The sequence below is a fragment of the Syngnathoides biaculeatus genome, chromosome 13, assembly GCF_019802595.1.
Source record: "Syngnathoides biaculeatus isolate LvHL_M chromosome 13, ASM1980259v1, whole genome shotgun sequence".
NCBI classification, from domain to species: domain Eukaryota; kingdom Metazoa; phylum Chordata; class Actinopteri; order Syngnathiformes; family Syngnathidae; genus Syngnathoides; species Syngnathoides biaculeatus.
Window position 1 is genome coordinate 23,839,831 of NC_084652.1, and position 22,103 is coordinate 23,861,933.

The window sequence follows — 22,103 nt, forward strand, 5'->3', positions numbered from 1 at the left end:
CCCACTCCTCCACACAGATCTTGTCTAGATCAGACAGGTTTCTGGGCTGTCGCTGAGAGGAACGGAGTTTTCAGATCTCTCCAAAGATTTTCGATTGGGTTTAGGTCTGGAGACTGGCTAGGCCTCGCCAGAACCTTGATATGCTTCTTTCGGAGCCACGCCTTGGTTTTTCTGGCTGTGTGCTTCGTGTCATTGCCATGTTGAAAGACCCAGCCACGACCCATCTTCAATGCTCTGACTGAGGGAAAGAGGTTGTTCCCCAAAATCTCACAATACATTCATCCTCTCCTTAATACAGTGCAGTTGTCTTGTCCCATGTGCAGAAAAACAACCCAAAGCATGATGCTACCACCCCCATGTTTCACAGTAGGGATGGTGTTCTTGGGATGGAACTCATCATTTGTCTCCCTCCAAACAGGATTAGTGGAATTATGACCAAAAAGTTCCATTTTGGTCTCTTCTGACCACAAAAACTTCTCCCATGACACCTCTGTATCAAATAAATGGTCATTGCCAAACGTAAGACGGGCCTTGACGTGTGCTGGTTTAAGGGAAACCTTCCGTGCCATGCATGATTTCAAACCATGACGTCTTAGTGTTTTACCAACAGTCACCTTGGAAACGGTGGTCCCTCTTTTCAGGTCATTGACCAAGTCATGTTGCGTAGTCCTGGGCTGATTCCTCACCTTTCTAAGGATCATTGAAACCCCACGAGGTGATAGCTTGCATGGTGCTCCAATCCGATTGAGATTGACTGTCATGTTTGGCTTCTTCAATTTTCTAATGATTGCTCCAACAGTGGACCTTTTTTCACCAAACTGCTTGCCAATTTTTCCGTGGCCCATTCCAGCCGTGTGGAGTTGTACAATTTTGTCTCTGGTGTCTTTGGACAGCTCTTTGGTATTGGCTATGTTACAAGTTTGAGTCTTACTGATTGTATGGGGTGGAAAGATGTCTTTATGCAGCTAACGACCTCACACAGGTCCTTCTGATTCAGGATAATACATGAAGTGGAGGTGGACTTTTAAAGGCGGACTAACAGGTCTTTGAGGGTCTGAATTCTAGCTGATAGACAGGTGTTCAAATACTTATTTGCAGTAAATAAATAAATCACTAAAAAAATCATACATTGTGATTCCTGGAGTTTTCTTTTGAGGTTCTCTCTCCCACATGGACATGCACCTACGATGAAAATTTCATACCACTCCATGATTTCCAAGTGGGAGAACTTGCAATATAGCAGGGTGTTCAAATAATACATGGAGTGGAGGTGGACTTTTTTAGACAGACTAACAGGTCTTTCAGGGTCAGAATTCTAGCTGATAGACAGGTGTTCAAATACTTATTTGCAGTAAATAAATAAATCACTAAAAAAATCATACATTGTGATTTCTGGAGTTTTCTTTTGAGGTTCTCTCTCCCACAGTGGACATGCACCTACGATGAAAATTTCATACCACTCCATGATTTCCAAGTGGGAGAACTTGCAATATAGCAGGGTGTTCAAATAATACATGGAGTGGAGGTGGACTTTTTTAGACAGACTAACAGGTCTTTGAGGGTCAGAATTCTAGCTGATAGACAGGTGTTCAAATACTTATTTGCAGATTTCACACAAATAAATCATTACAAAAATCATACATTATGATTTCTGGATTTTTCTATTTAGATTATCTCCCTCACAGTGGACATGCACCTACGATGAAAATTTCATACCACTCCATGATTTGTAAATGGGAAAAGTTGCAATATAGCAGGGTGTTCAAATACTTGTTTTCTTCACTGTAAGGTTTCCAGAGGAAGCACTGGGACAGGGCTGTCCTGGATGTGGTTGAGACTCACCGTAGTTGGAGCTCAGAGTGAGGGTCCCGCTGGTTTGACCGGGCAGCGGCCCACCATATGACCCGACTGACCACAATAAAACCATAGCCCCTCCCTCAGGCATTGTTGACATTGCTCGGGTGACAGGAGGAGGCGGCCCAGCTGCATGGGCTCCTCTGCATCAGTAGATGCACGTTGAGGAGCATTGGTGTCTCTGATGCGTGGAAGTATATTCCACTACTGGGCATATTCCTGCTCCTGATCCATGAGTGTTTTGTCTATTTTCAAGGTGAGAGCTATATGGGAGTTAAGGTCTATCGACAAGTCCAGCAGGATCAACCGATCCTTTACGGACAGCCTTTGAAAGAAGGCATCTAAGAGTGCCCCGTTGTTCCACTGGCTCTCGGCTGCTAGATTGCGGAACCTAACGGCATAGTCGGAGACCCTGCGCTTGCCCTGCCGTAGCGTGATCAAAGAATTTGCCACCTCGGATTCGGGGGTCGCATATTGGAACACTTGTGCCATGGACGTCACGAAGGATTGTCATGGCCCTGCCGTTCCAGCCCTGGCTGGGCGTGTCCCAGCAGACCGATGATGATTAGGAGGCGCACACCTGCGCCTCATCTTCTCTGATTAACCCTGGTACTTATAGAACCCAGTGGACGACTGGTCCTGGCTGAGCAGGAGGTTGCCCTCCAGGTGACGAACCAGAGGCTCCTTGAGATCTGTGCCCGGCTTGAGCCATGGCTAGCCTCTCAGCTTAGTGCTGCTACTATGCCGACGGCGGCCATTCCAGCTGCTACCCCGGTCCAGCTCACTCCGTCTGCCCCACCCGCTGCGGATATTCAGCGTACCGGCGTAACACCTCTCTCCCGACCCGAACACAAACGTTTCTCTGGTGACTCAGGGAACGTCAGACCCTTCCTCGCTCAGTGTGACCTCCACTTCGAGGTACAGTCGTCCGCCTTCCCAACGGACGACTGTACACCGGATCGCCTTCATCTTCTCCCACATGATGGGAAGAGCGAAGGCGTGGGCCACGGCGGAAACGTGTCACTCTTTGACGGCCTTCGTCTGCGCCACAACACAGGCCTTCCAGTACGCCGCGCCGGAGCACGAGGCAGTGGCATTGCTAATCACGTTACGCCAGGGACAGCGCCACGTTTCCAACTACGCCATTGAGTTCCGTATCCGGGCTGCTGAGAGCCGATGGAACGGGGTCGCCCTCCTCGACGCCTTCTTCCAGGGGCTCTCCCCGCAGGTCTCCAGTCTCCTCATCGCCGTGGACCTTCCTACCTCGTTGGATGCGCTCATTGTGCTGGCGCTCAAAGTCGACCAAAGACTTGCCTCCCAGGGACAAATGAACGTGCTGTTTGGAGGAGAGACGGGGGCGTCCGTTCCGCCTGCTTCCCTGCCACCTACTCTCACTCCCGCGACGGAGCCCATGCGGGTGGAGGTTCTCGACGGTCCGGCAGAGGAGCGCCTGCGACGTCGACGAGAGGCACGCTGCTTTTACTGCAGCCGCTTGGGCCACTTAACTGCCCATTGCCCGGTCAGACTGAAGCGTCCCGGCCTCAGGATCACTACCCCGGTGAGTGTGCAATATACAGCGGTGGAATCAAGTCGCGCGCTAAGTCTACCTAGGCACAGAGGGTCGTTTGTGTACCGTGACAGCGTTCATCGACTCTGGCTCGGACGCGAATTTGATCCCCACGTGGTCGAGGCGTTGGGCGCGGCTACCTTTCCGACGCAGCGGTTCCGCAACGCTTACGCTGCGAACGGGAAATTCCTCTGTCAAGTGACGCTCCATACGCAAACTTAAGGGATGGTATTTCAGGAGTCCCACACGGAACCAATTAGCTTCCACGTCTTCAACTTGCGGAACAGCGATATCATCCTGGGGAGTCCGTGGCTCAAGGAGCACAACCTGCATATTGACTGGACCACGGGCCAAATCAGGGCATGGGGAAAGATTGCCGCAAGCGGTGTTTCGTTGCTCGTGAGGAGGGGAGGATTCAAGTCGCGCTCGTGGAATTTGAAGAGCCAGGTACCGCACCGGAGTTGGCCACAGTGCCCCCCTGTTATCTGGACCACAAGGAGGTGTTTTCGGAAACAAAAGCTAGATCCCTGCAGCCACACCGCCCTTATGACTGCCCCATTGAGCTCCTGCCCGGCACCTCACCCCCTCGAAAGAGATTTTCTTTGACAGGGTCAGAGCACCAGGCCGTGAAGAAATATGTCAAGGAGTCGCTGGTGGCAGGGCTCATTCGTCCGTCTTCCTCACCAGCTGGTGCAGGGTTCTTTGTAAAAAAGGGCACGTCGCTACAGCCCTGCATCGACTATCGAGGACTCAACAACATCACCGTAAAGAACAGGTACCCTCTTCTCCTGATAGCAACTGCGTTCGAACTGCTACAGGGGCCCCGGATCTTCACCAGGCAGGACCTACGGAGTGCATATCATCTGGTGGGATTAATGGAAGACGGCATTCAATACCCCCACGGGTCATTACGAGTAATTGGTGATGTCGTTTGGGTTGACAAACAAATCTGCTGTTTTCCAGAACTTTATTAACGATGTGATCTGGGAAAAACTGAATAGAAATGTTTCTGTGTACCTCAACGACATCCTGATTTTTTCCTCAGACCTGACCTCCCACATCAGACATGTCAGGGAGGTGCTTCAGCAGCTGCTGCATTATCAGCTGTACGTGAACGTGGAGAAGTGTGAGTTCCACCGATCCTCTGTGTCTTTCCTGGGGTTCATCCTGGCAGAAGGGGAGATTCGAATGGATCCTGGGAAGATTAACGCTGTCCTTCAATGGCCCACTCCCTCTTGTCGGAAGGATGTGCAGAGGTTCATCGGGTTCTATCGTAAGTTCATTCTAAAACTCTCACATCTCCCCGCAACACCTTTGAGTGAACCAGGACCTGTCAGGATGATTAGGAGGCGCACACCTGCGCCTCATCTACTCTGATTAACCCTGGAACTTATAGGACCCAGTGGACGACTGGTCTTTGCCAGATCGTCGCCTCGCATGCCTCGTTCCCGCACTTCCTGATGCCAACCTCCCGTGTACCGACCAACGCCTGTCTCCCGACCTACCCTGTAAGCCTGTCGCTCCTGTTCCTGCTGTTTATGCTGACTGACTCCCCAGTTACCGATTCTGGAACGAATAAAGACTTTCTCCTTCCCGCTTGCCTGTCACCCGAGTCCTGCATTTGCGTCCGCCCTCGAGTTCCATTCATAACAAGGATGTCCACATCCAACAAATGAGCACGTCGCAGCTTCACTCAGCGGTCACCCACACTTCAGTGCATCCCGTCAGGTGGAAAATGACAAAAGTTGAACTGGCTCTGTCAGAGAGAAAGGTGCTGCCTGTAGCTCGAAATGGATCTCGCTCTGCATGATGAATGGCTTGATATTGCCATAGTCCCCTGAGAAATGGTCCGGACGGGTGAGTGGAGAGCAGACACCCGTATGTGCGCCGGGGTCCGGGGAGGCGACTGACTCATGGAGACGGGAGGACACATGGACATATATCAGTCCCATAATTAGCAAGACGAGAAGCAGGTGGGTGCATCTGCTCATTGGAGCAGGTGTGCGCTGGGTCGAGGAAAGACACACCCATGACAACTGAGTGTGCTCTCAAAGAAGACAGCTACACTGTTGTGTAGTGAAATGATGAAGGACCTTCCCACATGTGATTTTTTTTTTTCAATTTGAAACTGTGTTTGTCTATCAAATAAATGCACATGGTCACTGATCCACAAATCCAATTTCAAAAATACACAGGAAAAGTTGAATTAAAAAAACACTTAAATCATGGATATACGTATTTGTGAATTTGAAAAACACCTGAGAATTACAGAAGAGGCTACGCTACGCTCAGTGGTTAGAGCACTGGTTTGGTAAACCAGGGTTTGTGGGTTCGTATCCCACTGGGGCCTCCACTCCCTGAGAAGGGTTGCGTCAGGAAGGGCATCCGGCGTAAAAATTGTGCCAAACATATATATGTCTTCATCTGAGACGATGCGCTGTGGTAACGCCGAAAGGGACAAGCAGAAAGGAAAAACAACCTGAGAATCACAGATGTTTGTGGATTTTAAACAACCTCCAACACCTCCAAATATTTTTCAGATTTTCAAAACACTTGCAAATAATTTGAAGACATAACCTTGCTTTGAAAAAGGATGTATGTATATCAATTTTTTTTCCATTTTCTAAGCCGCTTATCCTCACAAGGAGTGCTGTTGTCAATGAGCAGGAGGCGGGCGTACACCCTGAACTGGTTGTCAGCCAATCGCAGGGCAGATTGAGACAAACAGCCACAATCACAATCAAGGAGTTACAGTTGACTGACATGTAACAAAATACAGATACTTGAGAAAATTTGTAAAATCTGTGGGTGATCTGGCAAAATGTATTTATTTGATCTTTAATAGTATTCATATCAACGGCACGGTGGGGCAACTGGTTAGAACATTGGCCTCACAGCTCTGAGGACCAGGGTTCAAATCCTCATCCCTCCCTTTGTGGAGTTTGCATGTTCTCCCCCTGCCTGCGTGGGTTTTCTCTGGGCACTCCGGTTTCCTCTTACATCCCAAAAACATGCATTGATTGGAGATTGTAAATTGCCTTTAGGTGTGATTGTGAGTGCATCTGTTTGTCTCCATGTGCACTGCGATTGGCTGGCAACAGTTCAGGGTGTACACTGCCTCCTTCCCGATGGTCGTTGGGATAAGCTCTAGCACTCATGTGACCCTTGTGAAGATAAGTGGCTCAGAAAACGAATGGATTGATGGAACCTTACTTGCATTTACCTGGTGATTAATTCTAATGCTTTTCCATGTTCAACCGTAGTTCAGCAAAGTTAGCCTGGTGTACTTTTCATCATAACCCTTGGTCACTCTTCTCCAAACAGAACTTTTATGGTTGCGACCATAAAGTTCAGTTTTTGTTTAATCTCCCCTAGTAACTTGTTATTTGTCATATTGTAAGCATTATGTTTTGCAGTGTTGCAAACAGCTGTTTTGTCTGTCAACTCAATTGTGGAGCTCATTTTTGTTCAAGTACCTGCTTATTGTGCATCTTGTAGAAACCCTTGTTTGGAGACAAGCAAGCAGCTGAAGATGGTTTTGGGTGTCTTTTTACATACCAAGCAATCTGTTGTGGCTGAAATCTTTGGTCGTCTACCAGACCATGGCTTGCACGTGTGTGCGTGTGTGTGTGAGATTGTGTGTGTGTGATAGATAGATAGATAGATAGATAGATAGATAGATAGATAGATAGATAGATAGATAGATAGATAGATAGATAGATAGATAGATAGATAGATAGATATATAGATAGATAGATAGATAGATAGATAGAGATAGATAGATAGATAGATAGATAAAATGGAACATACATGTGCAGTCTTAATTCCACTCACCAATATCCATGCCCTGGACACAGCTATACACTACAGAATTTAGATCTGTGGGAGAATAGCAGGATCCTTGGAGGTTGGAGCACATGGTAAACTGTGCTGTCCATTCACCATCCTTAGTGCAGCGAATTACACTCTGGAAGACAGGAAACCAAATCACATAGTTCAGTGGTTCTTAAAAAAATAGAATAGCACTTGTTTGTAAGAGCAGGTCTCAGAGTTTCATGTCTATTATCTTTATATCAAATGGCAATGTGTTGTTGGTAGCACTCTGTCAGCAATTACCAGTAACAGAGGACACAAACTGTAATAAGAAAGCTAAACAAATTTGAGTGCTTTAAAAACATTTCAAGGGTGTGCTTGTTTTAACAAACAAACCATTGCGCCACATATATACACACAGACACACACACACACTCACATTTATGTTTGTGAGGAGTGGCACTTGAGGGCATCATGTTTGTGGAGTTTGTTGTCAGTGGCAACGAAAGAATGAATGACATTTGTTGTAAAGCCAAAAATAATTAAGATGTACAGTGAAGAAAATAAGTATTTGAACACCCTGCTATATTGCAAATTCACCCACTTAGAAATCATGGAGGGGTCTGAAATTTTCATCGTTGGTGCTTGTCCACTGTGAGAGACATAATCTAAAAAGAAAAATCCTGAAATCACAATATATGATTTTTTTAATGATTTGTTTGCATGATACAGCTGAAAATAAGTATTTGAACACCTGAGAAAAACAATGTTAATATTTGGAACAAACACGGTGAATGGAATTTTGATCAAAACGTTATATTTTGGTATCATCTGGTAACATTCCGTGCCATGCATGATTTCAAACCATCACGTCTAAGTGTATTACCAACAGTAACCTTGGAAACTGTGGTTCCACCTCTTTTCAGGTTATTGTCCGAGTCCTGTTGTGTAGTCCTGGGCTGATTCCTCAGTTTTCTACGGATCATTGAGACCCCAAAAGGTGATATCTTGCATCGGGCTCCACTCCAATTGACCCCTCCGTGGATATTCCGCAATCCGTGTCACTGACCAATCAGAGGCCAGAGATCTGCATAAACCAAAGCCCGTTTTTGCTCCCGCCATTTTCTCAGACAACATTGCATGGTCCAGTATAGGTTTAGTTAGCGTTTCATCGCGTATTTGGGTTATTTAACAAAAAATATGGTTAAGAGGTGTAGTCACGGACTTTGTAATAGTGACGACAGGTATCCTGAAAGGCTAGTTGGTGGAGTTCGATTCGTACCCTTTCCAAAACCGAAGACCCAGTATGAAAAATGCCTTCGATGGATCAAACTTTGTGGAAGACCGCATCAACTAAATCCATCTAATATCAACCGGAACAGATATGTTTGCACGAAGATATGCCCTATATTTGATTTTCAATACATGTCTCGTATAAATGAATTCGAAGTTCTTCGCTAGCATAACACTGCTGCGTGTGAACGATTGACACATGTATTCTTTGTCGAGCGATATTTAGCGATGATCGGACTGCACAAACATATTGATTTCTTGCTGGCTCGCGGCCAAAAGTTAACCAGACTGTGTTTGCACGAAGATATGCCCTAAATTTGATTTTTAATTACACGTCTCGTATAAATGAATGAGACGTTCTCCGCTAGCATAACACTGCTGCGTGTGAACGATTGACACACTTATCTTTTGTTGAGCGATATTTAGCGATGATCGGACTGCACAAACATTGATTTCTTGCTGGTTCGCGGGCCGAAGCTTAACCAGGACTGTGTTTGCACGAAGATATGCCCTAAATTTGATTTTTAATACACGTCTCGTATATAAATGAATGAGACGTTCTCCGCTAGCATAACACCGCTACGTGTGAACGATTGACACACTTATTCTTTGTTGAGCGTTATTTAGCGATGATCGGACTGCACAAACGTGTCGGTTTCTTGCTGGCTCGCGGCCGAAAGTTAACCAGACTGTGTTTGCACGAAGATATGCCCTAATTTGATTTTTAATACACGTCTCGTATAAATGAATGAGACGTTCTCCGCTTGCATAACACCGCTACGTGTGAACGATTGACACACTTATTCTTTGTTGAGCGATATTTAGCGATGATCGGACAGCACAAACGTATCGATTTCTTGCTGGCTCGCGGCGAAGCGAAGCTTAACCAGACTGTGTTTGCACGAAGATTGCCCTAAATTTGATTTTTAATACACGTCTCGTATTAATGAATGAGACGTTCTCCGCTAGCATAACATTGCTACGTGTGAATGATTGAATGAAATCAGAAGCATGGCGTCTCTCTCAGTTAAGAATGTATTGTATTTAGAATCTATAATATATCGTTGATTTGAATGAAATCAGAAGCATGGAGTCTGTCTCAGTTCAGAATGTATTGTATTGTATTTGCCATTTTTACTGTTTGTCTTACGTCAGCGCACGTGGCGTGACGTGACTCACTCAGGAGGCGTGGTTAAGTGCCCTGTACGGAGGGGTCAATTGAGATTGACCTTCATGTTTGCTTCTTCCATTTTCTAATGATTGCTCCAACAGTGGAACTTTTTTCACCAAGCTGCTTGGCAATTCTCCGTGACCCTTTCGAACCATGTGGAGGAGAGGACAGGTTTATTTATGCAGCTAACGACCTCACACAGGTACATCTGATTCTGATACACGGAGTGCAGTGGACTTTTAAAGGCGTACTAACAGGTCTTTGAGGGTCAGAATTCTAGCTGATAGACAGATGTTCAAATACTTATTTGCAGCTGTATCACACAAATTGTTAAAAAAATCATATTTATATTTATATTTTTATTATTATATTTATATTTTTCTTTTTAGATTATCTCTCTCACAGTGGACATACACCGACGATGAAAATTTCAGACCCCTGTATGATTTCTAAGTGGGAGAACTTGCAATATAGCAGGGTGTTCAAATACTTATTTTCTTCACTGTAAAATAATGGACTGGCATGATTTTCCTGCAGGTGGCACGGTGGGTCAGCTGGTAAAGCGTTGGCCTCACAGTTCTGAAGACCCAGGTACAACTCCGGCCCCACCTGTGTGGAGTTTGCATGTTCTCCACGCGCCTGTGTGGGTTTTTCCGGGCACTCTGGTTTCCTCCCACGTCCCAAAACCATCCAACATTTATTGGACACTCTAAATTGCCCCTAGGTGTGATTGTGAGTGCGGCTGTTTGTCTCGATGTGCCCTGCGATTGGCTGGCAACCAGTTCAGGGTGTACCCCGCCTCCTGCCCGTTGACAGCTAGGATAGGCTCCAGCACTCCCCGCGACCCTCGTGAGGATTAAGCGGCAAAAGAAAATGGATGGATGGACTTTCCTGCAAACAACCAGTTAACTTGTGCCACAATCAAAAACTGTTTATCCACAGCAAAAGCCAACTCAAAACGAACTTAATTCAGTTGTACAAATCATAATTTAGATTCTGACACAGCATTTCCCTTGTGACTGACATACCTCCAGACATGCAGTCTGGATGAAGCAACCATGAAATACTGTATACGCGCTCCATGTCGAGTTTGGCATTGCTCTCCCGTTTGCCTTCTCCCGTTTGCTTCAGCTCTTTTCCTTTTACATGCTTCAGAAGTTGTAATAAATCCAGCGCCCCACAAATGTTAAATGTCATATCATATTGCACTTTGGATGTATGTTAAATATACACAATGGGTACAACTCTATATTGAAAGAGTTACGAAGCTATCAAATATATTCAAATTTCACTTTCTTTTTATATTTCTTTCCTTTTTCCAACATTGGCTTACACCAAACAGGACAACACGAAGGCTTACTTCAGCCATACCAAGCACCCCTTACCTGATGTCTATGATTTAAATCATCTACTATGTTGTGGGGTCCCAAACAAACATGCGTGGTCGTACAGTAAGCAAAAAATGTTTTATTAAATTGATCAAAAAGGCACTGAGTCAGCTATTATAGGTTAGGAATAAATGAAATAGTCCTTCAATGGTTCAGATCCTACCCGGAGGAAAGTAGTTATTTTGGAACTATTGGAAGTGTTCAATGTCATCAAATGGCAATGATCTATGGGATCCCTACATATCCTTTCCTGTATGTGCCAAGTAGATTAGGAGAAGCTCAACCATACTTTTATCTCCAATAGACTTGACGACTGTGATGCTCTTCTGACTGGACTCAGGCAAAAGAGTATTGAACAGGTTCAGCTCATCCATAATGCTGGAGCTTGACTTCTGACCAGAACAAAAAGGTCAGAACATCCATCTATTCTCAATCCTGCTAATCTTATCCAATGTGAATTTAGGCGAAAAGGGAACTCTACATCCTGAACTGGTTCCGAGTCAGTTGCAAGAGACATATTGACACGGACAACCATTTGCACACACACACACACACATACACATACACATATTGTCCCTGTGTGGGAACCTAACCCATGTTCCCTGGACTGAAGTCATACAAATGTACTCACTCTCAGTGACTGACTGGGTAAGATTATTTTTCTCCAATTCTCAAGTCTTTCGACTGGCTCCCAATAACCTTTATATTTGGAAGTTCTGCTCCTGGTGCATAAATTACCTCAATTGGGTCCTGAATCTATGAAATAAATATTCATGGAATAAAAATTCAGCAGGGCTGTGAGATGTATAGTTCGAGATTAGCTTTTTTTCCTGGACACAAATGGACTAAGTTGCCAGGAGAAGTGAGGTGTGGATGTTTTTAAATCCACGTCAAAATGTTTTCTTGAGCATTCTTTTTATCTTAAATGTTTTTCAGCTGTTTTTTGTTTAGTAGTTGGTTTTTCTTTGTGTTTAAGTGCTTTTAAGAATGTAAAGCAGGGGTTTCAAAGTCAATTTACCTTGGGGGTGGTGGAGGCAGAATTTTGCTGAGGCTGGGCTGCAGATGCACATGCAAACACAGGCCATTTAAATTAGAAATTTTTAATAAGTCCAATCGTCTCAAACATATCGCTTATTTTTTAAACCAAAATAAAATAAACAAGGACTGTGGTGTCAACACTTTGTGTGCAAATCACTCCACAGCAACGGTTCTGTCAACTTTACTCACTGAAAAATGTTTCTCTGCTTGTTTCAAGCCCGGTCGATGCCACGTCCCAAGAGCCTTATGCTCTTCCATGATCAGTAGGTTTGTCAGCTCTGGATACAAAACTGTAAAAGTGCCATGCATAAAACAATTCGAGGGCTGCACTAACATTAACCTTTCATATTGAGGTGGGGGGCAAAAAATATTGTTTTGCAGGCCACAAATGGCCCCCTGGGCCACCAGTTTGAGACCCCGGATGGAAAGTATATATATTTCCTTGTGCATGAAATACATTATATAAATACATTTGCTCTAATTGCTTTAATTCTGATATTTATTGTCTGAGAATATCGATGTTAGGGGATTTTTTTCTCCATTTTTTTTTTCACAAATGCTCACGTTAAAACAGCAGGAGCAATTTAGCAATATTATTGGCCGGCCTTTGAGTTTTTTTCAAGGTACGACCACCTGACAAAGGAAATTAAGACTGCGACGAGAAGTTATGCAAAATAGCTGGAAAACCACTTTGTTGCTCACAATTCCTTGTCAGTGTGGATAGGCCTATAGTTAACCTACCTAATCTACAGTAGGTCATCCCCCAAATGAGGACAATAAAAGAATGGCTGATGGTTTGAATACTTTCCACTGCAGTTTTGCAAAGATCACATTCATCCAGCCAACCTCCTCCAACACTCTTCACCACACCTCTGACTCCGCTTTCTGACTTGATCATTCCCATCAGGAGGTGAGATATCTGTAGAAGCGACAAAAGATCAACTAGGTTCCTCCATGTCCACACCCCCTGAAGTTCTTTGAACGCCTCGGTGGACCACCTTTAGACCGTGTCAAGTAGGTTGCCATGCCACAAATAGCAATGGAGCGAATTGATGAGCATTTGGCTTGTATGGCTTGGGTTCATGTGTTGAGCTGAGCCCTAGCACCAACTCTCAAATTGAACACCAGATGTCCCCAAACAAAATTATACTTCATTGGGTCACCAGCACGGCAAAGATCTCTCTGATAAACGTAGCCTACCCACTTAGCATCTCACTGCATTGCATACGTATACCAAACTCAGTAACCTTATATAAACCTGATTATTTTTCATATCTTTGTATTACATACATATATCGGGGTTAGCAATCTTAAGAACCCAATTATTGTCATATCTTTGTATTCACATCTTGTTTTTGACATGAAGACATCAACAGGATGCAGCTGCCGGGTCACACCCAACGGTTTTTCAAGACATTTGCAGCGTTGAGTTACTGAACAGGAAGCCCGTCACACTCGAATCACCACACAGGATGTCTGCAACCATAAATTGATTTCAACTATTTTTCCATTCAACTTTTACGGTGATGTTGTTGAGTCCTCGATAGTCGATGCAGGGCTGTAGCGACGTGCCCTTTTTTACAAAGAACCCTGCACCAGCTGGTGAGGAAGACGGATGAATGAGCCCTGCCACCAGCGACTCCTTGACATATTTCTTCACGGCCTGGTGCTCTGACCCTGTCAAAGAAAATCTCTTTCGAGGGGGTGAGGTGCCGGGCAGGAGCTCAATGGGGCAGTCATAAGGGCGGTGTGGCTGCAGGGATCTAGCTTTTGTTTCCGAAAACACCTCCTTGTGGTCCAGATAACAGGGGGGCACTGCGGCCAACTCCGGTGCGGTACCTGGCTCTTCAAATTCCACGAGCGCGACTTGAATCCTCCCCTCCTCACGAGCAACGAATCACCGCTTGCGGCAATCTTTCCCCATGCCCTGATTTGGCCCGTGGTCCAGTCAATATGCAGGTTGTGCTCCTTGAGCCACGGACTCCCCAGGATGATATCGCTGTTCCGCAAGTTGAAGACGTGGAAGCTAATTGGTTCCGTGTGGGACTCCTGAAATACCATCCCTTAAGTTTGCGTATGGAGCGTCACTTGACAGAGGAATTTCCCGTTCGCAGCGTAAGCGTTGCGGAACCGCTGCGTCGGAAAGGTAGCCGCGCCCAACGCCTCGACCACGTGGGGATCAAATTCGCGTCCGAGCCAGAGTCGATGAACGCTGTCACGGTACACAAACGACCCTCTGTGCCTAGGTAGACTTAGCGCGCGACTTGATTCCACCGCTGTATATTGCACACTCACCGGGGTAGTGATCCTGAGGCCGGGACGCTTCAGTCTGACCGGGCAATGGGCAGTTAAGTGGCCCAAGCGGCTGCAGTAAAAGCAGCGTGCCTCTCGTCGACGTCGCAGGCGCTCCTCTGCCGGACCGTCGAGAACCTCCACCCGCATGGGCTCCGTCGCGGGAGTGAGAGTAGGTGGCAGGGAAGCAGGCGGAACGGACGCCCCCGTCTCTCCTCCAAACAGCACGTTCATTTGTCCCTGGGAGGCAAGTCTTTGGTCGACTTTGAGCGCCAGCACAATGAGCGCATCCAACGAGGTAGGAAGGTCCACGGCGATGAGGAGACTGGAGACCTGCGGGGAGAGCCCCTGGAAGAAGGCGTCGAGGAGGGCGACCCCGTTCCATCGGCTCTCAGCAGCCCGGATACGGAACTCAATGGCGTAGTTGGAAATGTGGCGCTGTCCCTGGCGTAACGTGATTAGCAATGCCACTGCCTCGTGCTCCGGCGCGGCGTACTGGAAGGCCTGTGTTGTGGCGCAGACGAAGGCCGTCAAAGAGTGACACGTCTCCGCCGTGGCCCACGCCTTCGCTCTTCCCATCATGTGGGAGAAGATGAAGGCGATCCGGTGTACAGTCGTCCGTTGGGAAGGCGGACGACTGTACCTCGAAGTGGAGGTCACACTGAGCGAGGAAGGGTCTGACGTTCCCTGAGTCACCAGAGAAACGTTTGTGTTCGGGTCGGGAGAGAGGTGTTACGCCGGTACGCTGAATATCCGCAGCGGGTGGGGCAGACGGAGTGAGCTGGACCGGGGTAGCAGCTGGAATGGCCGCCGTCGGCATAGTAGCAGCACTAAGCTGAGAGGCTAGCCATGGCTCAAGCCGGGCACAGATCTCAAGGAGCCTCTGGTTCGTCACCTGGAGGGCAACCTCCTGCTCAGCCAGGACCAGTCGTCCACTGGGTTCTATAAGTACCAGGGTTAATCAGAGAAGATGAGGCGCAGGTGTGCGCCTCCTAATCATCATCGGTCTGCTGGGACACGCCCAGCCAGGGCTGGAACGGCAGGGCCATGACAATCCTTCGTGACGTCCATGGCACAAGCCATGCCACAATTCCAATATGCGACCCGAATCCGAGGTGGCAAATTCTTTGATCACGCTACGGCAGGGCAAGCGCAGGGTCTCCGACTATGCCGTTAGGTTCCGCAATCTAGCAGCCGAGAGCCAGTGGAACAACGGGGCACTCTTAGATGCCTTCTTTCAAAGGCTGTCCGTAAAGGATCGGTTGATCCTGCTGGACTTGTCGATAGACCTTAACTCCCATATAGCTCTCACCTTGAAAATAGACAAAACACTCATGGATCAGGAGCAGGAATATGCCCAGTAGTGGAATATACTTCCACGCATCAGAGACACCAATGCTCCTCAACGTGCATCTACTGATGCGGAGGAGCCCATGCAGCTGGGCCGCCTCCTCCTGTCACCCGAGCAATGTCAACAATGCCTGAGGGAGGGGCTATGGTTTTATTGTGGTCAGTCGGGTCATATGGTGGGCCGCTGCCCGGTCAAACCAGCGGGACCCTCACTCTGAGCTCCAACTACGGTGAGTCTCAACCACATCCAGGACAGCCCTGTCCCAGTGCTTCCTCTGGAAACCTTACAGTGAAGAAAACAAGTATTTGAAACCCTGCTATATTGCAACTTTTCCCATTTACAAATCATGGAGTGGTATGAAATTTTCATCGTAGGTGCATGTCCACTGTGAGGGAGATAATCTAAATAGAAAAAATCCAGAAATCATAATGTATGATTTTTGTAATGATTTATTTGTGTGAAATCTGCAAATAAGTATTTGAACACCTGTCTATCAGCTAGAATTCTGACCCTCAAAGACCTGTTAGTCTGTCTAAAAAAGTCCACCTCCACTCCATGTATTATTTGAACACCCTGCTATATTGCAAGTTCTCCCACTTGGAAATCATGGAGTGGTATGAAATTTTCATCGTAGGTGCATGTCCACTGTGGGAGAGAGAACCTCAAAAGAAAACTCCAGAAATCACAATGTATGATTTTTTTAGTGATTTATTTATTTACTGCAAATAAGTATTTGAACACCTGTCTATCAGCTAGAATTCTGACCCTGAAAGACCTGTTAGTCTGTCTAAAAAAGTCCACCTCCACTCCATGTATTATTTGAACACCCTGCTATATTGCAAGTTCTCCCACTTGGAAATCATGGAGTGGTATGAAATTTTCATCGTAGGTGCATGTCCATGTGGGAGAGAGAACCTCAAAAGAAAACTCCAGGAATCACAATGTATGATTTTTTTTGTGATTTATTTATTTACTGCAAATAAGTATTTGAACACCTGTCTATCAGCTAGAATTCAGACCCTCAAAGACCTGTTAGTCCGCCTTTAAAAGTCCACCTCCACTTCATGTATTATCCTGAATCAGAAGGACCTGTGTGAGGTCGTTAGCTGCATAAAGACATCTTTCCACTTATTCTTTGTTGAGCGTTATTTAGCGATGATCGGACTGCACAAACGTGTCGGTTTCTTGCTGGCTCGCGGCCGAAAGTTAACCAGACTGTGTTTGCACGAAGATATGCCCTAAATTTGATTTTTAATACACGTCTCGTATAAATGAATGAGACGTTCTCCGCTTGCATAACACCGCTACGTGTGAACGATTGACACACTTATTCTTTGTTGAGCGATATTTAGCGATGATCGGACAGCACAAACGTATCGATTTCTTGCTGGCTCGCGGCCGAAGCTTAACCAGACTGTGTTTGCACGAAGATTTGCCCTAAATTTGATTTTTAATACACGTCTCGTATTAATGAATGAGACGTTCTCCGCTAGCATAACATTGCTACGTGTGAATGATTGAATGAAATCAGAAGCATGGCGTCTCTCTCAGTTAAGAATGTATTGTATTTAGAATCTATAATATATCGTTGATTTGAATGAAATCAGAAGCATGGAGTCTGTCTCAGTTCAGAATGTATTGTATTGTATTTGCCATTTTTACTGTTTGTCTTACGTCAGCGCACGTGGCGTGACGTCAATTCAGGAGGCGTGGTTAAGTGCCCTGTACGGAGGGGTCAATTGAGATTGACCTTCATGTTTAGCTTCTTCCATTTTCTAATGATTGCTCCAACAGTGGAACTTTTTTCACCAAGCTGCTTGGCAATTTCTCCGTGACCCTTTCGAACCATGTGGAGAGGACAGGTTTATTTATGCAGCTAACGACCTCACACAGGTACATCTGATTCTGATACACGGAGTGCAGGTGGACTTTTAAAGGCGTACTAACAGGTCTTTGAGGGTCAGAATTCTAGCTGATAGACAGATGTTCAAATACTTATTTGCAGCTGTATCACACAAATTGTTAAAAAAATCATATTTATATTTATATTTTTATTATTATATTTATATTTTTCTTTTTAGATTATCTCTCTCACAGTGGACATACACCGACGATGAAAATTTCAGACCCCTGTATGATTTCTAAGTGGGAGAACTTGCAATATAGCAGGGTGTTCAAATACTTATTTTCTTCACTGTAAAATAATGGACTGGCATGATTTTCCTGCAGGTGGCACGGTGGGTCAGCTGGTAAAGCGTTGGCCTCACAGTTCTGAAGACCCAGGTACAACTCCGGCCCCACCTGTGTGGAGTTTGCATGTTCTCCACGCGCCTGTGTGGGTTTTTCCGGGCACTCTGGTTTCCTCCCACGTCCCAAAACCATCCAACATTTATTGGACACTCTAAATTGCCCCTAGGTGTGATTGTGAGTGCGGCTGTTTGTCTCGATGTGCCCTGCGATTGGCTGGCAACCAGTTCAGGGTGTACCCCGCCTCCTGCCCGTTGACAGCTAGGATAGGCTCCAGCACTCCCCGCGACCCTCGTGAGGATTAAGCGGCAAAAGAAAATGGATGGATGGACTTTCCTGCAAACAACCAGTTAACTTGTGCCACAATCAAAAACTGTTTATCCACAGCAAAAGCCAACTCAAAACGAACTTAATTCAGTTGTACAAATCATAATTTAGATTCTGACACAGCATTTCCCTTGTGACTGACATACCTCCAGACATGCAGTCTGGATGAAGCAACCATGAAATACTGTATACGCGCTCCATGTCGAGTTTGGCATTGCTCTCCCGTTTGCCTTCTCCCGTTTGCTTCAGCTCTTTTCCTTTTACATGCTTCAGAAGTTGTAATAAATCCAGCGCCCCACAAATGTTAAATGTCATATCATATTGCACTTTGGATGTATGTTAAATATACACAATGGGTACAACTCTATATTGAAAGAGTTACGAAGCTATCAAATATATTCAAATTTCACTTTCTTTTTATATTTCTTTCCTTTTTCCAACATTGGCTTACACCAAACAGGACAACACGAAGGCTTACTTCAGCCATACCAAGCACCCCTTACCTGATGTCTATGATTTAAATCATCTACTATGTTGTGGGGTCCCAAACAAACATGCGTGGTCGTACAGTAAGCAAAAAATGTTTTATTAAATTGATCAAAAAGGCACTGAGTCAGCTATTATAGGTTAGGAATAAATGAAATAGTCCTTCAATGGTTCAGATCCTACCCGGAGGAAAGTAGTTATTTTGGAACTATTGGAAGTGTTCAATGTCATCAAATGGCAATGATCTATGGGATCCCTACATATCCTTTCCTGTATGTGCCAAGTAGATTAGGAGAAGCTCAACCATACTTTTATCTCCAATAGACTTGACGACTGATGCTGCTCTTCTGACTGGACTCAGGCAAAAGAGTATTGAACAGGTTCAGCTCATCCATAATGCTGGAGCTTGACTTCTGACCAGAACAAAAAGGTCAGAACATCCATCTATTCTCAATCCTGCTAATCTTATCCAATCTGAATTTAGGCGAAAAGGGAACTCTACATCCTGAACTGGTTCCGAGTCAGTTGCAAGAGACATATTGACACGGACAACCATTTGCACACACACACACACACATACACATACACATATTGTCCCTGTGTGGGAACCTAACCCATGTTCCCTGGACTGAAGTCATACAAATGTACTCACTCTCAGTGACTGACTGGGTAAGATTATTTTTCTCCAATTCTCAAGTCTTTCGACTGGCTCCCAATAACCTTTATATTTGGAAGTTCTGCTCCTGGTGCATAAATTACCTCAATTGGGTCCTGAATCTATGAAATAAATATTCATGGAATAAAAATTCAGCAGGGCTGTGAGATGTATAGTTCGAGATTAGTTTTTTTTCCTGGACACAAATGGACTAAGTTGCCAGGAGAAGTGAGGTGTGGATGTTTTAAAATCCACGTCAAAATGTTTTCTTGAGCATTCTTTTTATCTTAAATGTTTTTCAGCTGTTTTTTTGTTAGTAGTTGGTTTTTCTTTGTGTTTAAGTGCTTTTTTAAGAATGTAAAGCAGGGGTTTCAATTTACCTTGGGGGTGGTGGAGGCAGAATTTTGCTGAGGCTGGGCTGCAGATGCACATGCAAACACAGGCCATTTAAATTAGAAATTTTTAATAAGTCCAATCGTCTCAAACATATCGCTTATTTTTTAAACCAAAATAAAATAAACAAGGACTGTGGTGTCAACACTTTGTGTGCAAATCACTCCACAGCAACGGTTCTGTCAACTTTACTCACTGAAAAATGTTTCTCTGCTTGTTTCAAGCCCGGTCGATGCCACGTCCCAAGAGCCTTATGCTCTTCCATGATCAGTAGGTTTGTCAGCTCTGGATACAAAACTGTAAAAGTGCCATGCATAAAACAATTCGAGGGCTGCACTAACATTAACCTTTCATATTGAGGTGGGGGGCAAAAAATATTGTTTTGCAGGCCACAAATGGCCCCCTGGGCCACCAGTTTGAGACCCCGGATGGAAAGTATATATATTTCCTTGTGCATGAAATACATTATATAAATACATTTGCTCTAATTTGCTTTAATTCTGATATTTATTGTCTGAGAATATCGATGTTAGGGGATTTTTTTCTCCATTTTTTTTTTCACAAATGCTCACGTAAAACAGCAGGAGCAATTTAGCAATATTATTGGCCGGCCTTTGAGTTTTTTTCAAGGTACGACCACCTGACAAAGGAAATTAAGACTGCGACGAGAAGTTATGCAAAATAGCTGGAAAACCACTTTGTTGCTCACAATTCCTTGTCAGTGTGGATAGGCCTATAGTTAACCTACCTAATCTACAGTAGGTCATCCCCCAAATTGAGGACAATAAAAGAATGGCTGATGGTTTGAATACTTTCCACTGCAGTTTTGCAAAGATCACATTCATCCAGCCCAACCTCCAACACTCTTCACCACACCTCTGACTCCGCTTTCTGACTTGATCATTCCCATCAGGAGGTGAGATATCTGTAGAAGCGACAAAAGATCAACTAGGTTCCTCCATGTCCACACCCCCTGAAGTTCTTTGAACGCCTCGGTGGACCACCTTTAGACCGTGTCAAGTAGGTTGCCATGCCACAAATAGCAATGGAGCGAATTGATGAGCATTTGGCTTGTATGGCTTGGGTTCATGTGTTGAGCTGAGCCCTAGCACCAACTCTCAAATTGAACACCAGATGTCCCCAAACAAAATTATACTTCATTGGGTCACCAGCACGGCAAAGATCTCTCTGATAAACGTAGCCTACCCACTTAGCATCTCACTGCATTGCATACGTATACCAAACTCAGTAACCTTATATAAACCTGATTATTTTTCATATCTTTGTATTACATACATATATCGGGGTTAGCAATCTTAAGAACCCAATTATTGTCATATCTTTGTATTCACATCTTGTTTTTGACATGAAGACATCAACAGGATGCAGCTGCCGGGTCACACCCCACGGTTTTTCAAGACATTTGCAGCGTCGAGTTACTGAACAGGAAGCCCGTCACACTCGAATCACCACACAGGATGTCTGCAACCATAAATTGATTTCAACTATTTTTCCATTCAACTTTTAGCAGAAAATATGATGCTTTGAAACGGGTTTGTGAAAAGAATATAACCTGTGTATGACTGTCTCTCTCATACAAGTCAACACATAATGAACAACCAACTAAAATAAGCCTGAGAATGCATGAGAGAATTGTAATCACAAGAATGTTGATACATTTATGCTATTGCTCAAAAACTAGGGTGAGACCGAACGCGAGTTTGTGGTTACATTTTTAAAGATGCATTGATTGATTAAAGAGAAAATGACAAAATTGAGTGAAGCTAAGAAGGGCGTGACAAGTCAAGCCAGGGGCCTAATAGGATAAACCAAGTGAGCCCTTCCCACTAGGCGTGGATTCAGCCAACATTTTCCAGAACGTTCCACCAAAAAGCTATAAAAAAAAACCTGGATACGGAAGTCTGGGGCTTTTTGTTCGGTTCTCACAGACAAAGAGACAAGGTCTTTCTATAGGTGTAATAGTCATGTGGCAAGCTGGCGGGGAGAAGTTTTCTAGCAACTTGGAATGTTTAATTTTTGACGACTCCATTTAAGATTGGGCGCAAGTAAAACAACTACTATAATAAGGTAATGGCAGGATAATACCAGCGATATTACGTGGTTACCTTTGAAGGACAAGTTGGCTTGACAATTTATCCTTAATCCCAAAAATCCTTATTACCAAATTAAGCTTCGAGCTATGTAGGACTTTATCACCCCCAACAGAC

General features: G+C 45.0%; 1 protein-coding gene across 1 annotated transcript in view; it reads right to left on the minus strand.

Annotated features, from left to right (window-relative positions):
* Positions 1-22,103, minus strand: part of pappa2 (pappalysin 2) — a 135,716-nt gene that overhangs the window by 23,267 nt on the left and 90,346 nt on the right. The window contains exon 23 of the mRNA XM_061838216.1: positions 7,256-7,388. Coding sequence (XP_061694200.1) covers positions 7,256-7,388 — 133 coding nt within the window. The remainder of the gene's footprint in view (positions 1-7,255; positions 7,389-22,103) is intronic.